General features: G+C 39.5%; 3 protein-coding genes and 1 pseudogene across 4 annotated transcripts; 2 read left to right on the top strand and 2 right to left on the bottom strand.

The window, feature by feature from the left end:
- Positions 1–2337: 2337 nt before the first annotated feature.
- On the top strand, positions 2338–5762 carry LOC125195073 (uncharacterized; annotated as a pseudogene). Its single transcript, XR_016137820.1, has 2 exons — positions 2338–4942; positions 5164–5762. The product of XR_016137820.1 is annotated as an uncharacterized LOC125195073 (transcript).
- A 618-nt stretch (positions 5763–6380) lies between these two features.
- LOC125195829 (large ribosomal subunit protein eL39x) lies at positions 6381–7043 on the bottom strand. The gene is made up of 3 exons (XM_048094082.2): positions 6928–7043; positions 6725–6828; positions 6381–6639 (listed from the first exon to the last, which is right to left on the bottom strand). The coding sequence occupies exons 1-3, from the start codon at positions 6928–6930 to the stop codon at positions 6591–6593; spliced, it is 156 nt and encodes a 51-aa protein (XP_047950039.1). The 5' UTR covers positions 6931–7043; the 3' UTR covers positions 6381–6590.
- A 123-nt stretch (positions 7044–7166) lies between these two features.
- On the top strand, positions 7167–12105 carry LOC125195828 (DNA replication licensing factor MCM5-like). The gene is made up of 18 exons (XM_048094081.2): positions 7167–7527; positions 7873–8016; positions 8134–8313; positions 8384–8482; positions 8582–8718; positions 8798–8903; positions 9018–9152; positions 9236–9313; positions 9495–9599; positions 9709–9800; positions 9883–10015; positions 10109–10204; positions 10451–10542; positions 10633–10723; positions 11113–11222; positions 11439–11568; positions 11645–11746; positions 11854–12105. Exons 1-18 carry the CDS (start codon positions 7240–7242, stop codon positions 11935–11937), a joined length of 2202 nt encoding a protein of 733 aa, XP_047950038.1. The 5' UTR covers positions 7167–7239; the 3' UTR covers positions 11938–12105.
- A 1621-nt stretch (positions 12106–13726) lies between these two features.
- LOC125197522 (Sept9 (DUF616)) lies at positions 13727–17377 on the bottom strand. Its single transcript, XM_048096276.2, has 7 exons — positions 17082–17377; positions 16821–16997; positions 15995–16063; positions 15667–15905; positions 14729–15144; positions 14375–14559; positions 13727–14277 (listed from the first exon to the last, which is right to left on the bottom strand). Exons 1-7 carry the CDS (start codon positions 17149–17151, stop codon positions 13907–13909), a joined length of 1527 nt encoding a protein of 508 aa, XP_047952233.1. The 5' UTR covers positions 17152–17377; the 3' UTR covers positions 13727–13906.
- Between the last annotated feature and the right edge of the window lie 104 nt (positions 17378–17481).

Raw genomic sequence — 17481 nt, 5'->3', positions numbered from 1 at the left:
TATAAACTTGGGGACTCTACCATAGTAATGATATATTCCCTTGAGACCATAAAGTTACTCTCTTTCCCACAATCTTGAGACCCTCATATTCTATTTCCAACACTCTCCCTCAAGTTAAGTATCGAGTTTTTTCAATACTTAACTTGCACGATTTTCACTTTGATAAATAGTTTATACTTGTATTTAGGAGTGCTTCAATTTTTCTGATGACAGTTTAGCTCGTGTCTAGAGCCATCTTCGGCAGATTTAGCTCATGCCATAGGAGTCATCTTCGGCAGATTTAGCTCGTGCCATTAGGAGTCATCTTCAGCAGATTTAGCTCGTGCCATTAGGAGCCATCTTCGGCAGATTTAGCTCGTGCCATTAGGAGCCATCTTCGGCAGATTTAGCTCGTGCCATTAGGAGCCATCTTGGCAGTTTTAGCTCGTGCCATTAGGAGCCATCTTCGGCAGATTTACCTCGTGCCATTAGGAGCCATCTTCGGCAGTTTAGCCATTCCGAGTGGCCTCTTCACGGATTCTCACCATTATCTTCTCGGCTACTAGATCGACAGGCCATCGTCCCTTTTCCAAAAAATTTAAATCTTTAACCCGCCAGCAGGCAACAACCTCTCCGGTCCACCGTCCGAACACCGTGAGCTCTTCATGATGACCTCTGTCTATCCCGTCGGCTCACTCTGCTCTATCGTCGACCTTAGGCTCTGCAGATTTCTCGACGGCATCTGCTTGGTGCCGGTGCCGATCCCGCTCTATTCCCGGCAATCTTCCAGGCCTCTCATAGGCTGCCCTATTCTCCCTGTCAGATGAAGGAGTCCATTTTAGGGTCTTTCCTGTCTGCTTCTTTTCCGGACGGCAACACCAGTATACTTTCTCGACTCAACTCAATTTGGTGATGAGTTTTTCGGTCAGATACTTCCTCTCCTCCGGTACGGTACTTCATTTCCCCTCTGCCGGATAACCGCTTCTGTATTTTCTTCTCTTATGGAGGTGGAGACTCATCTCTTCCATAACTGCTCCTCTGCAGTCTTCTACTCCGTCTGTGGCGGCTCCTCCGCCAACTCGTAGGTGTGTGTAAACTTCGGCCAGCTGCTTCTTCATCGGTCAGAGCTTCTTCTCCCCCTCGGCCGGACAAACCGAGGACCCCTCCTCTGTTTTCTTCTCTTGACAGCGGCTGGGCGGCACCGCTCTATTGGCACCATTGATCTCTTGGGTGGGCTGCTCTCGACAGCCACGACTCTTCTTTCGGTGGTACACACTGTCCTGCTCTCACTCGGCATTCTTCTAGGCACGATGAATCGTTTGGCAGAGTTTGTCGTCTCCCCCTCGCCAGACGATTCATCGAATTCTCTTCTTCCATTTTTTGTGTTTGTAAGATTGTGAAAGATGCTACTCTGCGGCCTTTTTGACAGCATCGGTTCTTTCCTCTGCTATGGCTGTCCGACGACTTCACTTTCGGAGTCTTCTTGCCTTCCTCTCTTAGATCTCTCTTGCTCGCTTCCACCTCCAGATCGATGCTCACACCGGCGACCAATCGACCCCTACTTGCTAGTTCTCCGTCGGCTCTATCGCCGCTTGCTGCTGCTGGCAATGAGTTGGTGTCTGCAATCAATCAGCCTTCTCTGTTTTGAAGAGGGAGACTTGGCTCATGCTGTGGCTTTGAAGTTGAGTAGAGAGTGGCTGAAAAATTAATTACTTCGGTGGACAGAAGGCTTGAATTTTGTTGGCGAAGAACATTCTGTTGGGTAGAATTTCAGCCTCTTGCTAACTGCAGGGCCTCCTCATTTGATTGATTTTTTTTATTTTTATTTTTTTGGCTATAAGACAGATCGATCCATACGGAGGATCGAACCTGCTCTGATACCATGTTGAAAAGTAAAAATGCGGAAAATAAAAACACTCAAAGCTATATTGACTACATTGTAATTGGTTTGAATTGTCCTTTGTGATACAATGGACATCTCTATTTATAGGACTAGAGAATTAAAGGACCTTGGAACTTATAAACTTGGGGACTCTACCATAATAATGATATATTCCCTTGAGACCATAAAGTTACTCTCTTTCCCACAATCTTGAGACCCTCATATTCTATTTCCAACATCAAGTTCACAGATACTGATATGATTTTTTTGCTCTTTGTTAAAATTTGCAAGATAAGAAAAGCAGATGCTCCTGAGATAAGAATGCTCATTATTTGATAATGCCAAACGCCAATTTGATTAATTAACATCACCCTCTGGTCCCTCTTGCTCCCAAAAGCAATCCAATTATACTCTCATTTCAACTAATCTCACTGTTTTTGTCTCTTATTCAAGTAGTTTCTCTAGTTCCCATGCACCATTCTCCCTAAGTTACCACTCCCATTTTTCTTCTGCAAATGAGAGATGCAAGTTCCAATGGAGATTCTCCACCTAATTCTGCTAACCCCTTTGATATTGTTGATGCAGCCAATAGTTGCACATGATGATCCTCTCTCCTATGCCCTTTTAAACCTAAAAAATGAAATTCTTGATCACTCCAACACCTTGAGTGACTGGTCTCTACCCTCTCAACCCCACCCTTCCCCCCCAAATCCATGCATGCTCATGGACTGGAATCAAATGCAACCACAACTCCACCAAAATCACCTCCTTAGACCTCTCTATGAAGAATCTCCGCGGCTCTCTATCAGGAAAGCACTTCAATCTCTTCTCCGATCTCATCGACCTCAACCTCAGCCACAACTCCTTCTCAGGCAAACTCCCACCTGGGATATCAACCTCAAAAGCCTGACATCATTAGACATAAGCAGGAACAATTTCTCTGGTGATTTCCCACCTGGGATTTCTAATCTCACCAATCTTGTTGTTCTTGATGCCTTCAGCAACAGCTTCTCAGGTGGCCTCCCTAGAGATGCTGCAAAACTTGATTCCCTCGAAATCTTGAATTTTGCTGGGAGTTACTTCAGTGGGCCAATCCCATCAGATTATGGCTCCTTCAAATCAATCCACTTCATTCATTTAGCTGGGAATTTTCTCAATGGAAACATACCTCCTGAGCTGGGGAAACTCCACACACTTTCTCATATGGAGATTGGCTACAATTTGTATGAAGGTGGGATTCCATGCCAGTTTGGGAATATGAGTGAGCTCACATATCTTGACATTGCAGATTGCAAAATTTCAGGACCAATCCCACCCCACCTCAGCAACCTCACCAAACTTGAATCTCTTTTCCTCTTCAGGAATCAGCTGAGTGGGAAGATTCCATGGGAGCTCAGCAGAATCTGGAACCTCAAAAGCTTGGATCTTTCAGACAATCTGCTATCCGGGCCAATCCCAGAGAGCTTCTCTGAGCTGGAAAACCTCAAATTGCTGAGCTTGATGTATAATGAGATGTCTGGCTCTGTTCCTGATGGCATTGCTAAGCTTCCACAGCTTGACACTCTCCTAATATGGAGCAATTACTTCACTGGCTCACTTCCTGAGGATTTAGGCAGGTTTTCAAAGCTGCAACATGTTGATGTTTCCACTAATATGCTTGTGGGAAACATTCCTGCTGGTATATGTGCTGGAGGAGCTGATGAAGCTGATTCTGTTTTCAAATAGTTTCACAGGAGGGCTGTCTCAGTCCCTCTCGAATTGTTCGTCTCTGGTTCGTCTTTGACTTGAAGACAACCGTTTTTCAGGTGAAATCTCTCTGCAGTTTGGGAATTTCCCTGATATTTCATATGTAGACCTGTCAAGGAATATGTTTGTAGGAGGGATTCCATCTGATATTGATCAAGCTTTTAGGCTTGAGTATTTCAATGTGTCCGGTAATCAAGAGCTAGGAGGTGTGATACCGACAAATTTATGGTCTTTGCCTGATTTGCAGAACCTTTCCATGGCTTCTTGTGGCATGTCTGGGAATATCCCTCCATTTGAGGGGTGTAAATCTGTTGTTGTCATTGAACTGGGAATGAACAATTTATCTGGAAATGTCAAAGGAAGTGTGTCTAATTGTAAGCAGCTTGTGCTTATGGATTTAGCTAACAATAATTTGAGTGGCTCAACCTGTGGAGCTTGCTACTCTCCCTGCTCTCACCCTACTAGACCTGTCATACAATGCTTTAACTGGTCCCATCCCGGACAAATTTGGGATCTCTTCGAGTTTGAGGCTTCTCAACTTATCCTACAATGATATCTCGGGTGCAATTCCTTCCAACAACACATTTAAGATGATGGATGAGAGCGCGTTTGTGGGAAATCCGAAGCTCTGTGGAGCACCCCTGAGACCATGCTCTCGTGGAAATGGGATCTCGAACGGGCTCCAGCTTGGGAGCAAAAGAGCTCAGAAGCTGGCTTGGGTTCTCATATTGAGTGCAGTGATTGCCTTGTTCATCATGGCTGCAGTTTTTGGGATAGTTTACTTGAGAAGAGGGAGTAAAGGTCAGTGGAAAGTGGTTGCTTTTGATGGGCTTCCTCAGCTTGCAGCAAAGGATGTTTTGAGGAGCTTTAACTGCGTTGCAACCACAGTTTTGCCAGACACGATCTGCAAAGTGGTTCTGCCCCCGGGGATCACTGTCTCAGCTAAGAAGATCGAGTGGGAGGCGAAGGATATGTTGCAGTATTTTACTAGAATCGGAGATATAAGGCAAGATAATTTGGTAAGATTGCTCGGGATATGCTACAGTAATCAGGTTGCTTATTTGTTGTATGACTACATACCTAGTGGAAACCTAGCAGAGAAGATTGGGATGAGCAGAGATTGGGAGACTAAGTGCAGGATAATCCATGGAGTTGCAAAGGCTTTATGCTTCCTTCATCATGACTGCTTTCCGGATATCCCGCATGGGAATCTCAAGGCAAGAAACGTGCTTCTCGATGAACATATGGAGCCCCATTTGTCCGAGTATGGACTCAGTTCAATAGTTGAATCACCAGAAAATCCTCTACCAGCAAAGATTAGAATGGAGATCACAGGTATATTTTCATACTTATATATAACTCCTTTTCTGATTGCATAATGGTCCTTAATTGCTTATATAGTTCTATAAAACTCATTTTAATCCTACTACATATCTGTTTCAAGCAATGTTCATTTGACATTGAATAAAGCATATATGCTTATTATGGATTGTTAATACTTGGGAATTTGAGTATCAAGTGTGAAATGCCTAAAGCATCAAAATGTTGTGACACAGGTGGTTTCAGAACATCGATAAAGGATGAACTCGACATGGATGTGTACAACTTCGGAGAGCTCATTCTTGAGGTGTTAACAAATGGCAGAGTGGGGAATGCATCACAGAGCCTTCAAAGGGAGGATCTGATTAGGCAAGTTGGAGATGACAACGGCATTGTTCCCTCCTCGTCGTTGCACGAGGGCATGAAGTCAGCCATTGAGGCTGCGCTGCTCTGCACAAGGAGTAGGTCATCTGATAGGCCTACCATGCAAGATGCACTGAAGCTTTTGCCAGGGCCAGAGAGCAGAAGGCACTGCTAGATTTTGCCGTATGCAGCTTTCGACTTGTAAACAGAGTTGATTTCTGCTGTTTTTGCTTCGTTGATTAGTGCTGCATGGGTCTAGAACATCTGCTGTTTTGTAATAGACAAAAGTAAGGGCTTTTTTTTATGATTTCAGATTGTAAAATCCTTGGCTGGCTTTGGGGTGTTGAATGTAAATGGTGTGTCTATGTAAGGAGAAGAAGATGTTTTTTTGCAGTGTTTCTGACAACTGTAACATTGATATGTAAATGCAACTTAGTTCATATTGTAGAACATACATACATCTAATAATTAGTCTTTCATTGTGTAAAATAAGTATATATGTTGTAGAAGTTGTATTGAATTATTGTTTTATTTACATAAATAAGATAAGATAATCCTTTACAATTAGTGGTAACATTTACCAACACAAACTAAAACAAAACCGACTTTTTGGATAGTTAAACTGTCACGCTCAATGAATTCATTCATATAATCACTGATGCAATTATGCTACTGAACTGATCAGACTTCAAATACCTGAAACCTACAGATTTATTTCTTGAAAAATTTTGCATCCCTCTAACATGGAGTGGCGAAAATAAAAACTTGGAGAAATTCATTTAATACTACAACGGACGTAAGTGATCAAATAAGCATTTGACACAAAATCTATGGTACATTGAAAAGTAAAGCTTGCGTGTAGATTTCAAGGAATCGATAATTCGTACACGAACGATACCTAATGATTTTAATAAAACTGTTAAGTTCTGTAATGGCCAAGGATTCTTTGAATAAGCACAATTATATGCTTAAACACCACCAGAACCTTAATTGCGATAGAATGCAATGAAAACAAATCAAAACTCTTGAAATTCAAATTTCATTACAAGCAAGCGTGTAAAAGCAAATTCGAGATAATGCAAATAGGAAATGGCAGAAAACCAGAACTAATATCATAACCATTCCTCGTCAATTGGAATGCCAAAATAGAGTAAGAAACAGTAATGATCCATAATTTCAAACTTTCGTCTTAATCAAAAAAACCTATTGTCTCAGGAGATAGGCTATAGTCAATAAATGAAGCAACAAACCTAAAACCCATTATAGCATAAAGAAAGGGAAAAACTTCCCAAGCAGCACCTCAAAACCCTAGCTTGGTACGGCGCCAATGCCTGCGCTTCGCGTTGTACCTACAAAAACAAGATCGACCCTGAATTAAACCTAAAATTCATTTTTTTTTTCAAAATAACTGAAAGAAAAGCAAAAGCAAAGTACCGGATGGTATTGTCTGTGCGCATACGGATCCAGTAAGGAATCGGCCTGTTTTGCCTCTGCTTCTTAGCCAGCTTCTTCTTAATCATGAATGTCTTGTGCGACGGCTGTTAACAATTTCATTAAGTCAATTATACAAGGAAGGAAAGAGTGAAACAAGAAACACAAAGTCAAAATCATGGAGAAGAAGCAGAGAGAAGGGTCACCATTTTCGCTTGAGGAGATTGAGCTGTGGACGAAAACCCTAGAATGGTGAAAGAGGGATTTTGTTTAAATATGAGCACATTGTGGTCGTGGGCTGAATTATTTATGGCCCATTTAACTATGGGCCTTCGTACGACTAAATAAAAATAGATGAGATCCTTTACTCCGCACGTGGTCGTCACGTGCTCCACTCTTTCCCGCCATTTCATTCCCGCCAAAAGAGCCATCTTCTTCTCCCACACTCCTCAAACCCTCGGCTTCTATTCACAACCCGCGCATTTCCCACACACACTCGCCGAGAGAGAGAGAGAGAGATGTCTGGTTGGGACGAAGGAGGAGTGTACTACAGCGATCAGGCGCAATTCCCCCATGGCGGAGGCGACCAGGCGGACACCGCCAACCGCCACCAAGCGCTCCAGAAATTCAAGGAATTCATAAGAAATTTCCAGCACAAGAGCCAGCCCAACGTCTTCCCATACAGAGAGGCCCTTTTGTCCAACCCCCGATTCCTGCTTGTCGATCTCGCCGACCTCATATCCTACGATCCCGACCAAATCCTTCCCCAATTCCTCCGTCAGAACCCCGCCGACTATCTCCCGCTGGTAAGTTAATTAACGCTTACTCATGGATGGTGAAATCGCTTTTAGTTCGTGTATTGTTGTAATTTCACCTAATGCACATATGAATCGTCATTTTGTTTGTGTCAGAGAATTGAAATTTTTATTTGTTTCAAGGATACATTTATGGATATAAGGCATTCCCGTTTTAATCCAATTAAGGGATATCGGAAATTCAGTATGTCTTACATGGAAAAGAATTTTCATTAACCAAAGATGAATGTGAAACTTTGTTCCTCTTACTACACAGTAGCATCAACTTTGAGATTGCATCTGCATATTGTGGACTGACTTATTGAACTCTCTTTTGCTGTATGGAAAACAAACCAGTTTGAAAATGCAGCAGCAGAGGTTCTCGCAGGTCTCAGAACTAGGGTTCAAGGAGAGACTGGAGAAATGGAGGAGCCGGTTCCAGGGGAAGTGCAAGTGCTGTTGAAGTCAGAACAGGATCCTGTATCAATGCGATCACTGGGGGTTAGTTGATCGCCTCAAGCTACCTTTTTTGTGTCTAAGTGGGTTCATGTTGCATTCATGATACCTTGTATATAATGTTCAATGTACTCATACTTATCCTGGTAAAAATACTTACAGGCGCAGTATATTTCAAAACTAGTAAAGATTTCTGGGATTGTTATAGCTGCCTCAAGGACTAAGGCAAAAGCTACATATGTGACACTCTTATGTAAGAATTGCAAGAATGTGAAGCTTGTTCCATGTCGTCCAGGGCTTGGTGGAGCAATTGTCCCGCGATCTTGTGATCATGCTCCTCAGGTATTTCTCATACACTTTCTGGGTTTTATTCTTTCGATTAATTTCATGTTAATGTCTTACACTTTTCTAGCCTGGAGAAGAGCCATGTCCAATTGATCCCTGGCTTGTGGTTCCTGATAAAAGTAAGTATGTGGATCAACAGACACTAAAGTTGCAGGAGAATCCCGAGGTGAGTAATTACTTCAGGAATTAATAATGCTTTATTTCTATGATGGTTCCAGAAGTTTTATTCTTGTCTAACTCACATCTTTTACTCTTGAAATTGAAGGATGTCCCCACTGGAGAGTTGCCAAGGAACATGCTTCTATCTGTAGATCGCCATCTTGTGCAAACAATTGTTCCTGGAACAAGATTGACGATCATGGGGATATACAGTGTCTTTCAAGCTGCCAACTCATCAGCTTCGTAAGGATTTGCAAATATGCTTTAAGAATTTAACTAGCCCGGTCAATTGTTAATCAATTTAATTGAATTGTTTGAGCAGTCATAAAGGAGCAGTAGCAGTAAGGCAGCCCTATATTCGGGTTGTTGGATTAGAGGAAACTTCTGAGGCTAGTTCTCGAGGGCCTACCAACTTCACCAGAGATGAGGTAATGCCTGGGGTTTTCATGGCTCTAAAAAAATTAAACATCAATCTCGAATGGAAACTATTTTTAACATTGACCATGGTATGGTCTCATGCTAACTCTCTGTACCTCTCTCAGATTGAAGAATTCAAAAAATTTGCATCAGAGGCTAATGCATATGAAGAAATATGCTCCAAGATCGCCCCGTCAATATTTGGCCATGTAGACGTGAAAAAGGCTGTTGCCTGCCTTTTGTTTGGAGGTTCAAGAAAGGTATTGTATTAGTTTTTTTATTATTACTATTTGTTTTACTTTATTTGTTTAATTACTTGAAAAGGCTACCTTTGAAATTGCAGACTTTGCCTGATGGTGTAAGATTAAGAGGTGATATCAATGTGTTGCTCTTGGGGGATCCATCCACTGCCAAGTCGCAGGTTGGTCTAGATTTTTTATTTTGAGTGGTGTAACAATTGCATTTCATGCTTAATAATTATCCTCTTTATGTGCTGTGCAAACTTACCTATATATGCTGAGATCTAAAGATTACAAAGTGATCTTTGTTGCTTCAAATAACACCGTAAAATTATTTCTGAGTTTTGTCTTACTCCATTGTAGTTTCTCAAGTTTGTTGAGAAGACTGCTCCAATAGCTGTTTATACTTCTGGAAAAGGCTCATCTGCTGCTGGTCTGACTGCTTCTGTAATTCGAGATAATAGCACTGTAAGTTTGCAGCTCCTAATGTTTATGCAGGGACATAGATAAATGTCCTCTATACTTTTTATCATAAAATTTGAATCATTTTGTCATGGCTCGGCCCTCTTTGATACAGAGGGAGTTTTATCTAGAAGGAGGTGCCATGGTCCTAGCAGATGGGGGAGTTGTTTGCATAGATGAATTTGATAAAATGAGATCAGAAGACAGGTGAGATTTGTTTGACTTAGAATCACATACTGCTTTCCTGATTCCACTTACCAGTAGAGGCTCAAACTATTGATCTGTTTAGGGTTGCCATTCATGAAGCTATGGAACAGCAAACTATATCCATTGCTAAAGCTGGAATAACAACGGTACTCAACTCAAGGACCTCTGTGCTTGCTGCAGCCAATCCTCCATCTGGGCGTTATGATGACCTTAAGGTTAGTTTTTGTCAATTGTTTGTTTATTCTTTCATCATTTCCATTTTAGGGCTTGTGATGTAACTGGAGAAACTAACAGACCTTATTTTTCAGACTGCACAAGACAACATTGATTTACAGACAACAATTCTTTCAAGATTTGATTTGATTTTTATCGTAAAAGATATCAGAATGTATGCCCAAGACAAGGTACAAAATTACTGATTGACTTAGCATATTTCCCACATCCTGTTCTACTTGAAAAAAAATCATACATCAAATATATATGCTCCTATTTGGGATTTCTGATATATGTAATTAAATGGATGGTACTTTAAAATATTTTTACTGAATAGTAAAGACGGATTGTTACTAAGAATGTTAAACCAGAGGTCAGTCTGACACAGTTAAATGATAGTATAATGCAAAACTTCAAGAGACGTTATACATTTGCAGAATATTGCCAGCCACATCATCAAAATTCATGCATCAGCTGATGGAACCATGAGCGACGCAAGGACTTCCAAAGAAGACAACTGGCTGAAAAGGTTTGATTCAAGATAAATTGTAATTTGTATCTATCTTGATGGTTTTTTAACTGATATTCATCATCTGGAGTTAATAAATTTCTGAAACAGGTATATAAACTATTGTCGGACTGAATGTCGTCCTCGCCTATCAGAGTCTGCAGCATCCAGATTGCAAGAGAGCTACGTGAAAATCAGACAGGTAGGTGACACACTGGTCTTAAATCTTAAAGATGCAATCATATTCTATGATCTATCGTGACTGGTTTGGGCCACTTGTGTACTTTGATGGCTCGTGACTGGTTTTGGGCCACTTCTATTGTACTTTTATGCAGGGGCGTATCTAGCCTTTGTCTAGATGGGGCAATTGCCCCTCCTCACCCCCACAAATCCTTCTATATTTTGGTATAAATTTCCAATTATATATCAACTTCTTCACTAAATGCCCCCTATTTAAAATTCATAAAATTACCCTGGATATAATTTTGCCCCCTGTGGCACGATTTTCTGGCTATGCCTCTGCTTTTATGGTTCTGCATATGGTACAAACTATGTGATATAAGTTTCTCTTTGTGTACTTTTACGTTGCAGGATATGAGAAAGCAAGCAAATGAAACTGGTGAGGCTACTGTGATTCCAATTACAGTAAGGCAGTTGGAAGCTATAGTGAGGTTAAGTGAAGCACTTGCCAAAATGACTCTGTAAGTGACTCTCTATTTCATGCTCCACTTTAATCTGTATAATCGTAATCTATAGTTGCAAAGATGATACCAAGTATACAAAGATGATAATATCAATGTTTGCTATAGAAGTACTTGGTGGTATTGCAAATTGCCAGAGTATTGTATGCATGTACACATTTGATATTTGGAGTAGAATTAAAACAGCCGTTGCTGAATCTTCTCTCTGACGCTTAGGTCTCACGTTGCAAATGACAACCATGTCCTAGAAGCCATCAGGCTTTTCAACAACTCTACAATGGATGCTGCACGTTCTGGGTTAAATCAACATATAAACCTTACTCCTGAGATGGCAAATGAGATAAAGGTAAGATACAATTTGCCTTGCCTTAACCAAAATGCATCTTCAAAACTACACTTTTCTAACTCTTTTAAAATGGCAGCAAGCGGAAACCCAGATCAAGAGACGGATGGGAATTGGAAGCCATATATCAGAGAGGCGGTTGATTGATGAGCTTTCTAGAATGGGCTTGAATGAATCCATTGTAGGGTCAAAAGCCTTTATACTAGTTACAATAAGTTTAGTAATCGACATGTGATATATCTGACATCTCCTTGAACCTGGGGTGGTGTGCGTGCGTGTTTGTTACAGGTTAGAAGAGCGCTGCTGATTATGCATCAAAGAGAAGAAGTAGAATACAAACGAGAAAGACGAGTGATTGTCCGTAAAGCTTGAAGTCATAGCAAGGTAGAACTCCCGCAGCTCAATCTCCATTGTAGAAGAATGTTTGTTGTAAGATGCAGAGAAAGAGTGCCTCGTCAGGAGAGATATCTTTGTCAATTTATCATTTGAGCACTGTATATTTACAACTAATTATATCGATGCGGTTTACTACTTCCACAAGGGTTTTAATCTTAATGCTCTAGATATATCAAATGATTCAAATTTTATCCTTGATAGATCTATGCATCTGGCATTAGATCGATAGCAAAATAGTACTAATAAAATAACGATAAAGTAGCGTAGCACGATTTTTCGGATTCCGCCAAAGGCGGATTCAGTACATCTGCCATAAGATCGATATCAACGGGTCGTAGTGTAGTTGGCAGCGTGAAACTGTGGTGACTTTGAGGTCACGGGTTCAAACCCCACCACCTACTGTGAGACTTTCGGGTTTAATCCACAAACCCAGTTGAGCAAGATTAGTCGGATTTCGCTAAAGATGTATTTGGTACACATGTGGTCAAACCAAAAAAGAAAAATATTAACGAAAAAGTATAAAACAACAAGTTAGCATTTTCCTGGATTCTGTCATTTCTCTCAAAATTGTCAACTGTCGTAATAAAAAGTTATTATTTTTATAAGGTACTCAAAAGAAATATGGTAGTGATGAAAAAGTAATTAAATATAAGAGTTCGGTTAGATTGAGATTTTTTTAACTTAATTGAGAATTGAGATGCATTTTCAGTCACTTATCCACAATATTTTTGAAATGTCTACTGCAAGTAGATTATGTCAATTCAGGGGTATTATCGTCAATAGCCTGCACATCAAATGTCAACAACTTATAGTTGAAATTATATGTGTATAGTTGACATGAATTGTATATGTAGTTGACATTATATATGTGTAGTTGACATGAATTGTATATGTAGTTGACATGGATTGTACACATAGGTGGTATTCGGTTTCCAAAATAAAATAATACAAAGATACAATTTAGGATTGAGTCATGAGATTATTTTAGTCATAGGAGGTTTGCTAAGACTAATTATCCCATGATTATCCATCTAGGATTGAGTTGTGGGGTTGAATCTCATGAACCAAACACACTACAAATTTAATCTCGGATTCAATCTTGCAAATCGAACACCCCCATAGTTGACATTATATGTGTGTAGTTGACATGAATTGTATATTTAGTTGAAAAAAAAATTAAAAAAAAAATAATTTTTTTTTTAAAAAGTATTTATTGAATAAAATGTACCATGAAATTACCATTATACTATTTCATAATTAATTAATCTAAAAATATTTTCCATGTGGTAAATTGTGGACCACTCATTTAATAAAAATGAGTGGCTGATAATGCATCTCAATTTTCAATTAGGCTAAAAAATCTCAATTAATCACAACCCTATAATTAAATAACTAAACATAGAGGTCGTTTTTGGATAATAGTTAGGTTATTTTTTGGATCGATTTAATTCACAAAATCATTTTTAGATCGTTTCAACTCATATCACTCGTTTGAACGTATGGACTATAATGATTTTAAAATACTCTCTCATCTCCAATACTCCATGTTCTTATTCTCATCCTTTCATTTCTGATCTCTAAGTCACTATCCATAATATACTTGAGTACGTAATAATAAATACTCCAATAGTAGCAAGAACTTATAAATTTCCATTAGTAGAACTTCAAGAAAATAGGAAGTAACCTAAGTTGGCCTCAATCAACAAATATATGACAAATTTCAATTAGTAAAGTTTTTAAAAAAATATCTAGGGTTCGACGATAATACTACACAATATCCCAAAATTTATAAAAGTATTTCGAAATTATCCGTACAATGGATACTACTATACATGTACAGAACCAGCAACTAAGATTCAAATTTTTAGACTAATGTTAATGAGGAATGGTGGGAGTGTGAAAAGTGAAAACTACAACAAAGTTTAGTAGTAAAAAGAAAGCAGCATCAACCAGCTTTAGATGTTCTTGCTACTGGTGGTAACACAACCAAACCAAGATCACCTGGATATGGCGTCCACAACCCTAACCCCCCTTTGCTCTCTATCAACTCAGGGTGTTTTCTCAACTCCGCCATACTCTTAGCCCACTCTATTTTGGACGAATGCTCGCGAATGTGCGGGTGCAACACAAAGATTGAGTTGTATTCACAGTTGGGGAACATAAAGAATTTGAACATACCACCTAACCTATAGACTACGTATCCAAAGCTTAGCTGATCTCTTGGCGTAAATTGGTGGACCTCGTTGAACCACAAACAACTAGCCAGATTGCTCAGTGCAGTGTGTTCACGTATGATGATCGCTCCTTCAGGCACGTCTGCATTCAACTAAAGCATTTAGCAAATTCATGGAGGGTATGTGCAAGTAGAAAGTGAACATCTCTTAACAAATGATGTGACTTTTAGCTTCCTTACCACTCCAGGTGTCTTTCTGTGGATTCCAAGGCTCCATTCCTTCATACCGGTATATTTTCATATGCAGATCAATGAGAGGGCGAGCATATCGTTTCCTTCTTTTGTTCGAATCAGCCTCTTCATATATACTTCGGTGATGCTTATGTTGAGCAATAGCAAATGTGTGCTTCCCACGCCATAAATATCTGTAAGTAAACAAATAAGTTGGGTTTACACAGTGAACAAGACCCAAGGTTCCCAATTATCATGTGAAAATAGAAGCATCAAATTAACAATATACATAAAAGTTTAGCCTTAACATGCCTAGCTAATAAGCAGTCTTGTTCAAGATATCATGATAGAATACTGTCACACCTCTCTAGTAGAAGCAATGGGTCAACTATGAGCTCCATTTTACCATCAATCCAGATGCTGTACTCTGCTTGCGGGAACAGCCTGTGAGTTAATATCTTGGGAACTTTCCCGTTTCTTCTAGGTTCATCGTAGGGCTGGTTCTTAAGGAGAATCAGGCGCCAGATACCCACCCATTCTCCCCAATCACTATCCACTCTGACACTGGCATTATTTTTTATAAACTCAAGGGACACTTCATCAACCACCATAAGAAAACAAAATAAAGTCTGTGACCGTTTACTAATGTTGGTTGGCTGATGAGGCATATCATAAGCATCAAAAATTCCAGTTGCAACAACAAATTTACATTTCTTCACATATTCAGCATCTTTTGGATCCATTTCTTCTCCTCCACCTTTCATAAATCCACAATGGACCTGAAGGTACCACAGAACGATATTTATTAGCGTGAGATAAGTTAACGTAGCTGCTAGCCGATGGTATATGACTATGCCTAAAAATTAGATTATTTGCGAAATATACTTTGTTCACCATATACTCAGCGTTTGTGCTATCAGATAACCTAAACAAAGAAAAAATTTAAAAATAAAAACCTCCCGATCTAGCACAATAGGAGAACAAATGTTTCATAAATGTCGAAATGCAACAGAATTTTATAAGACACTGTAATTCTAATACCAGAAAACTCTCAGGAAAGGCAATTGCAATGTCTTACAGTAAGCTTCCGATACAAGAAAGGCAAGGACAAGCATCGGTTGAGAGGATTAAGAGATTGTTTAGAGATATCAATCATCTTTTTCACTCTACGGCTCTATACAGGATACCTAGCAATCTAACTAAAAAATTTCATGTATATTGTAGAAAATTATCAAAACACTTTCCGTCAGTAGCAATAAGCAGGCAGATATATGTTAACAAAAAAAAGGTAACTTATACACCTCCATAGTTGGCTTGATCTTGAAGCTTTCATCTCTTTGCTGCCAAGTCTGATGCCCACCAAATAGAGGAGTAGATTGTGTTCCATTAATAGCAGTTCTGTAGAGAGGAGAAGATTTTGACCTGTCATTTATAGGACTATCTTCCATGATATAGGATAGTCTCCGGACAAGCTTTTCAGGCGACCTTTTCTTTGGAATGACTATTTTATTGGGGTCACCAGCAACAGGGATAGGACAACCTTATATATGCGAGAAGCAAATTGCTCAAAGTCAATCGATTGCATATAAGAGGACAAGGATATTAGCATAAAATTCTCCATAAACTTACGATGCGGTGGTGTCACCATCCCCATTGTACTTAACATGCCATATACCTTGCTGTCTTTGTTACAAAGAGCTGCAGTCGAATTTGAACAAAGTTAGAAATCAGTTGTTGTTAGGGATTGAAAAATAATAGACCTCTTCAAAACAATAACAACATATCAATGATATTAAATGTAGCAAACAACTACATAACAGCCTTTATAAAATTTCAAGTGCACAAAATTAACAATGCAACTACTCGTCACAATTTGAAGCACCGCAAATCCTCACCCCTTCCCTACAGAAGCATTACAACACTGCTTTTTTCTTTGGGGAGAGGGGGGAGCCTCTACTTTCTATTCACTTTATCATGCTTTTTGTAGGCGAATGTAGGGGAAATACTACTCTACATACGCAGTTCAGGAATTCAACCCTCAGTTATGAGCCCCTCAAGCACCAGTGGCGCATGCTATAGTGTCACTTAGATCAACCCTTAAATAACAGGTTACCATCAGGAAATGAATTCTGAGTTGATTCATAAATCCTTTCCCGGTCACTGTAGAATGAGCAGAAGCACAATCTCACCAAGCTATGGTCAAGCCTTGAACTGATCCAAGTCTAAACTCATTCTTCAGTTTATTAAAACAACAATCATTTTCCCCTAAAAACTTATAGCGCAGCACATTGCAGCAATAGATTAACTATAAAACCATAGGCAGTAATTATACGGAGTTCAATACTCCACAGTTTAAGCATACTAACTTTTTGACAACAAAAAAAAACTTTTTTCAAATTGATCGATGCATCAAAATACAGCCAGCATTTGCGATGCATAAAAAATGACAACTCACCGGAAAAAAACGCAACAGAGGATTGGCAAGACCAAATATGAAAGCACAAAACAGTGAGAATTATCAGCATCCAAATAATTCCTCCCGTCAGAAGCAACCGAAAGAAACCCATTTTCCAAGTGAGCCTCATTGTGTATTCTGGCGATAGTTTCTCGGTGTACAATAATCCTCTACCATCTGCATTCACAAAATATCTCTACAAAACCCTAACCCCAAACAAAAATTGAACCAAACACTAAAATGTTGAGAATTTATGCATACCTTTAGTGAGCAGGTGCTGATTTCTTCTGGTAGCCCGTGAAGAAACGGAGCGAACCAAATCATTTTCCATGACTTGAAAGCCTCAATTTGGCTGGGCTATGCTTATTTATTCACATAAATTATTCAATTACGATCAAGGGGAAAAGTTGATGGAATCACAAAGATCTGATTTTTATCACTGCTTCATTTGTTCCCTTAAATGGTATCGGCACATGTACAGCGTAGCTAGATCTGCTCTCTGTATAATTTATTTTTATTTATTCATTCATTTATCCTACAAATTGTATGCTTTAGATTATACCACCATTTTTAAATCACGTTCCTAGGTAAAGTATGATGTGAATGATGAAATAATGAGTGACTAAGATTATAAATTATGGCAGAAAGCGTTTTTAAAAAT

Source organism: Salvia hispanica, chromosome 4, assembly GCF_029641045.1.
Source record: "Salvia hispanica isolate PSC_SH4W2 chromosome 4, Shi_PSC_v1, whole genome shotgun sequence".
Taxonomy (NCBI): Eukaryota; Viridiplantae; Streptophyta; class Magnoliopsida; order Lamiales; family Lamiaceae; genus Salvia; species Salvia hispanica.
This window is presented reverse-complemented; position numbering and strand designations above follow the sequence as displayed.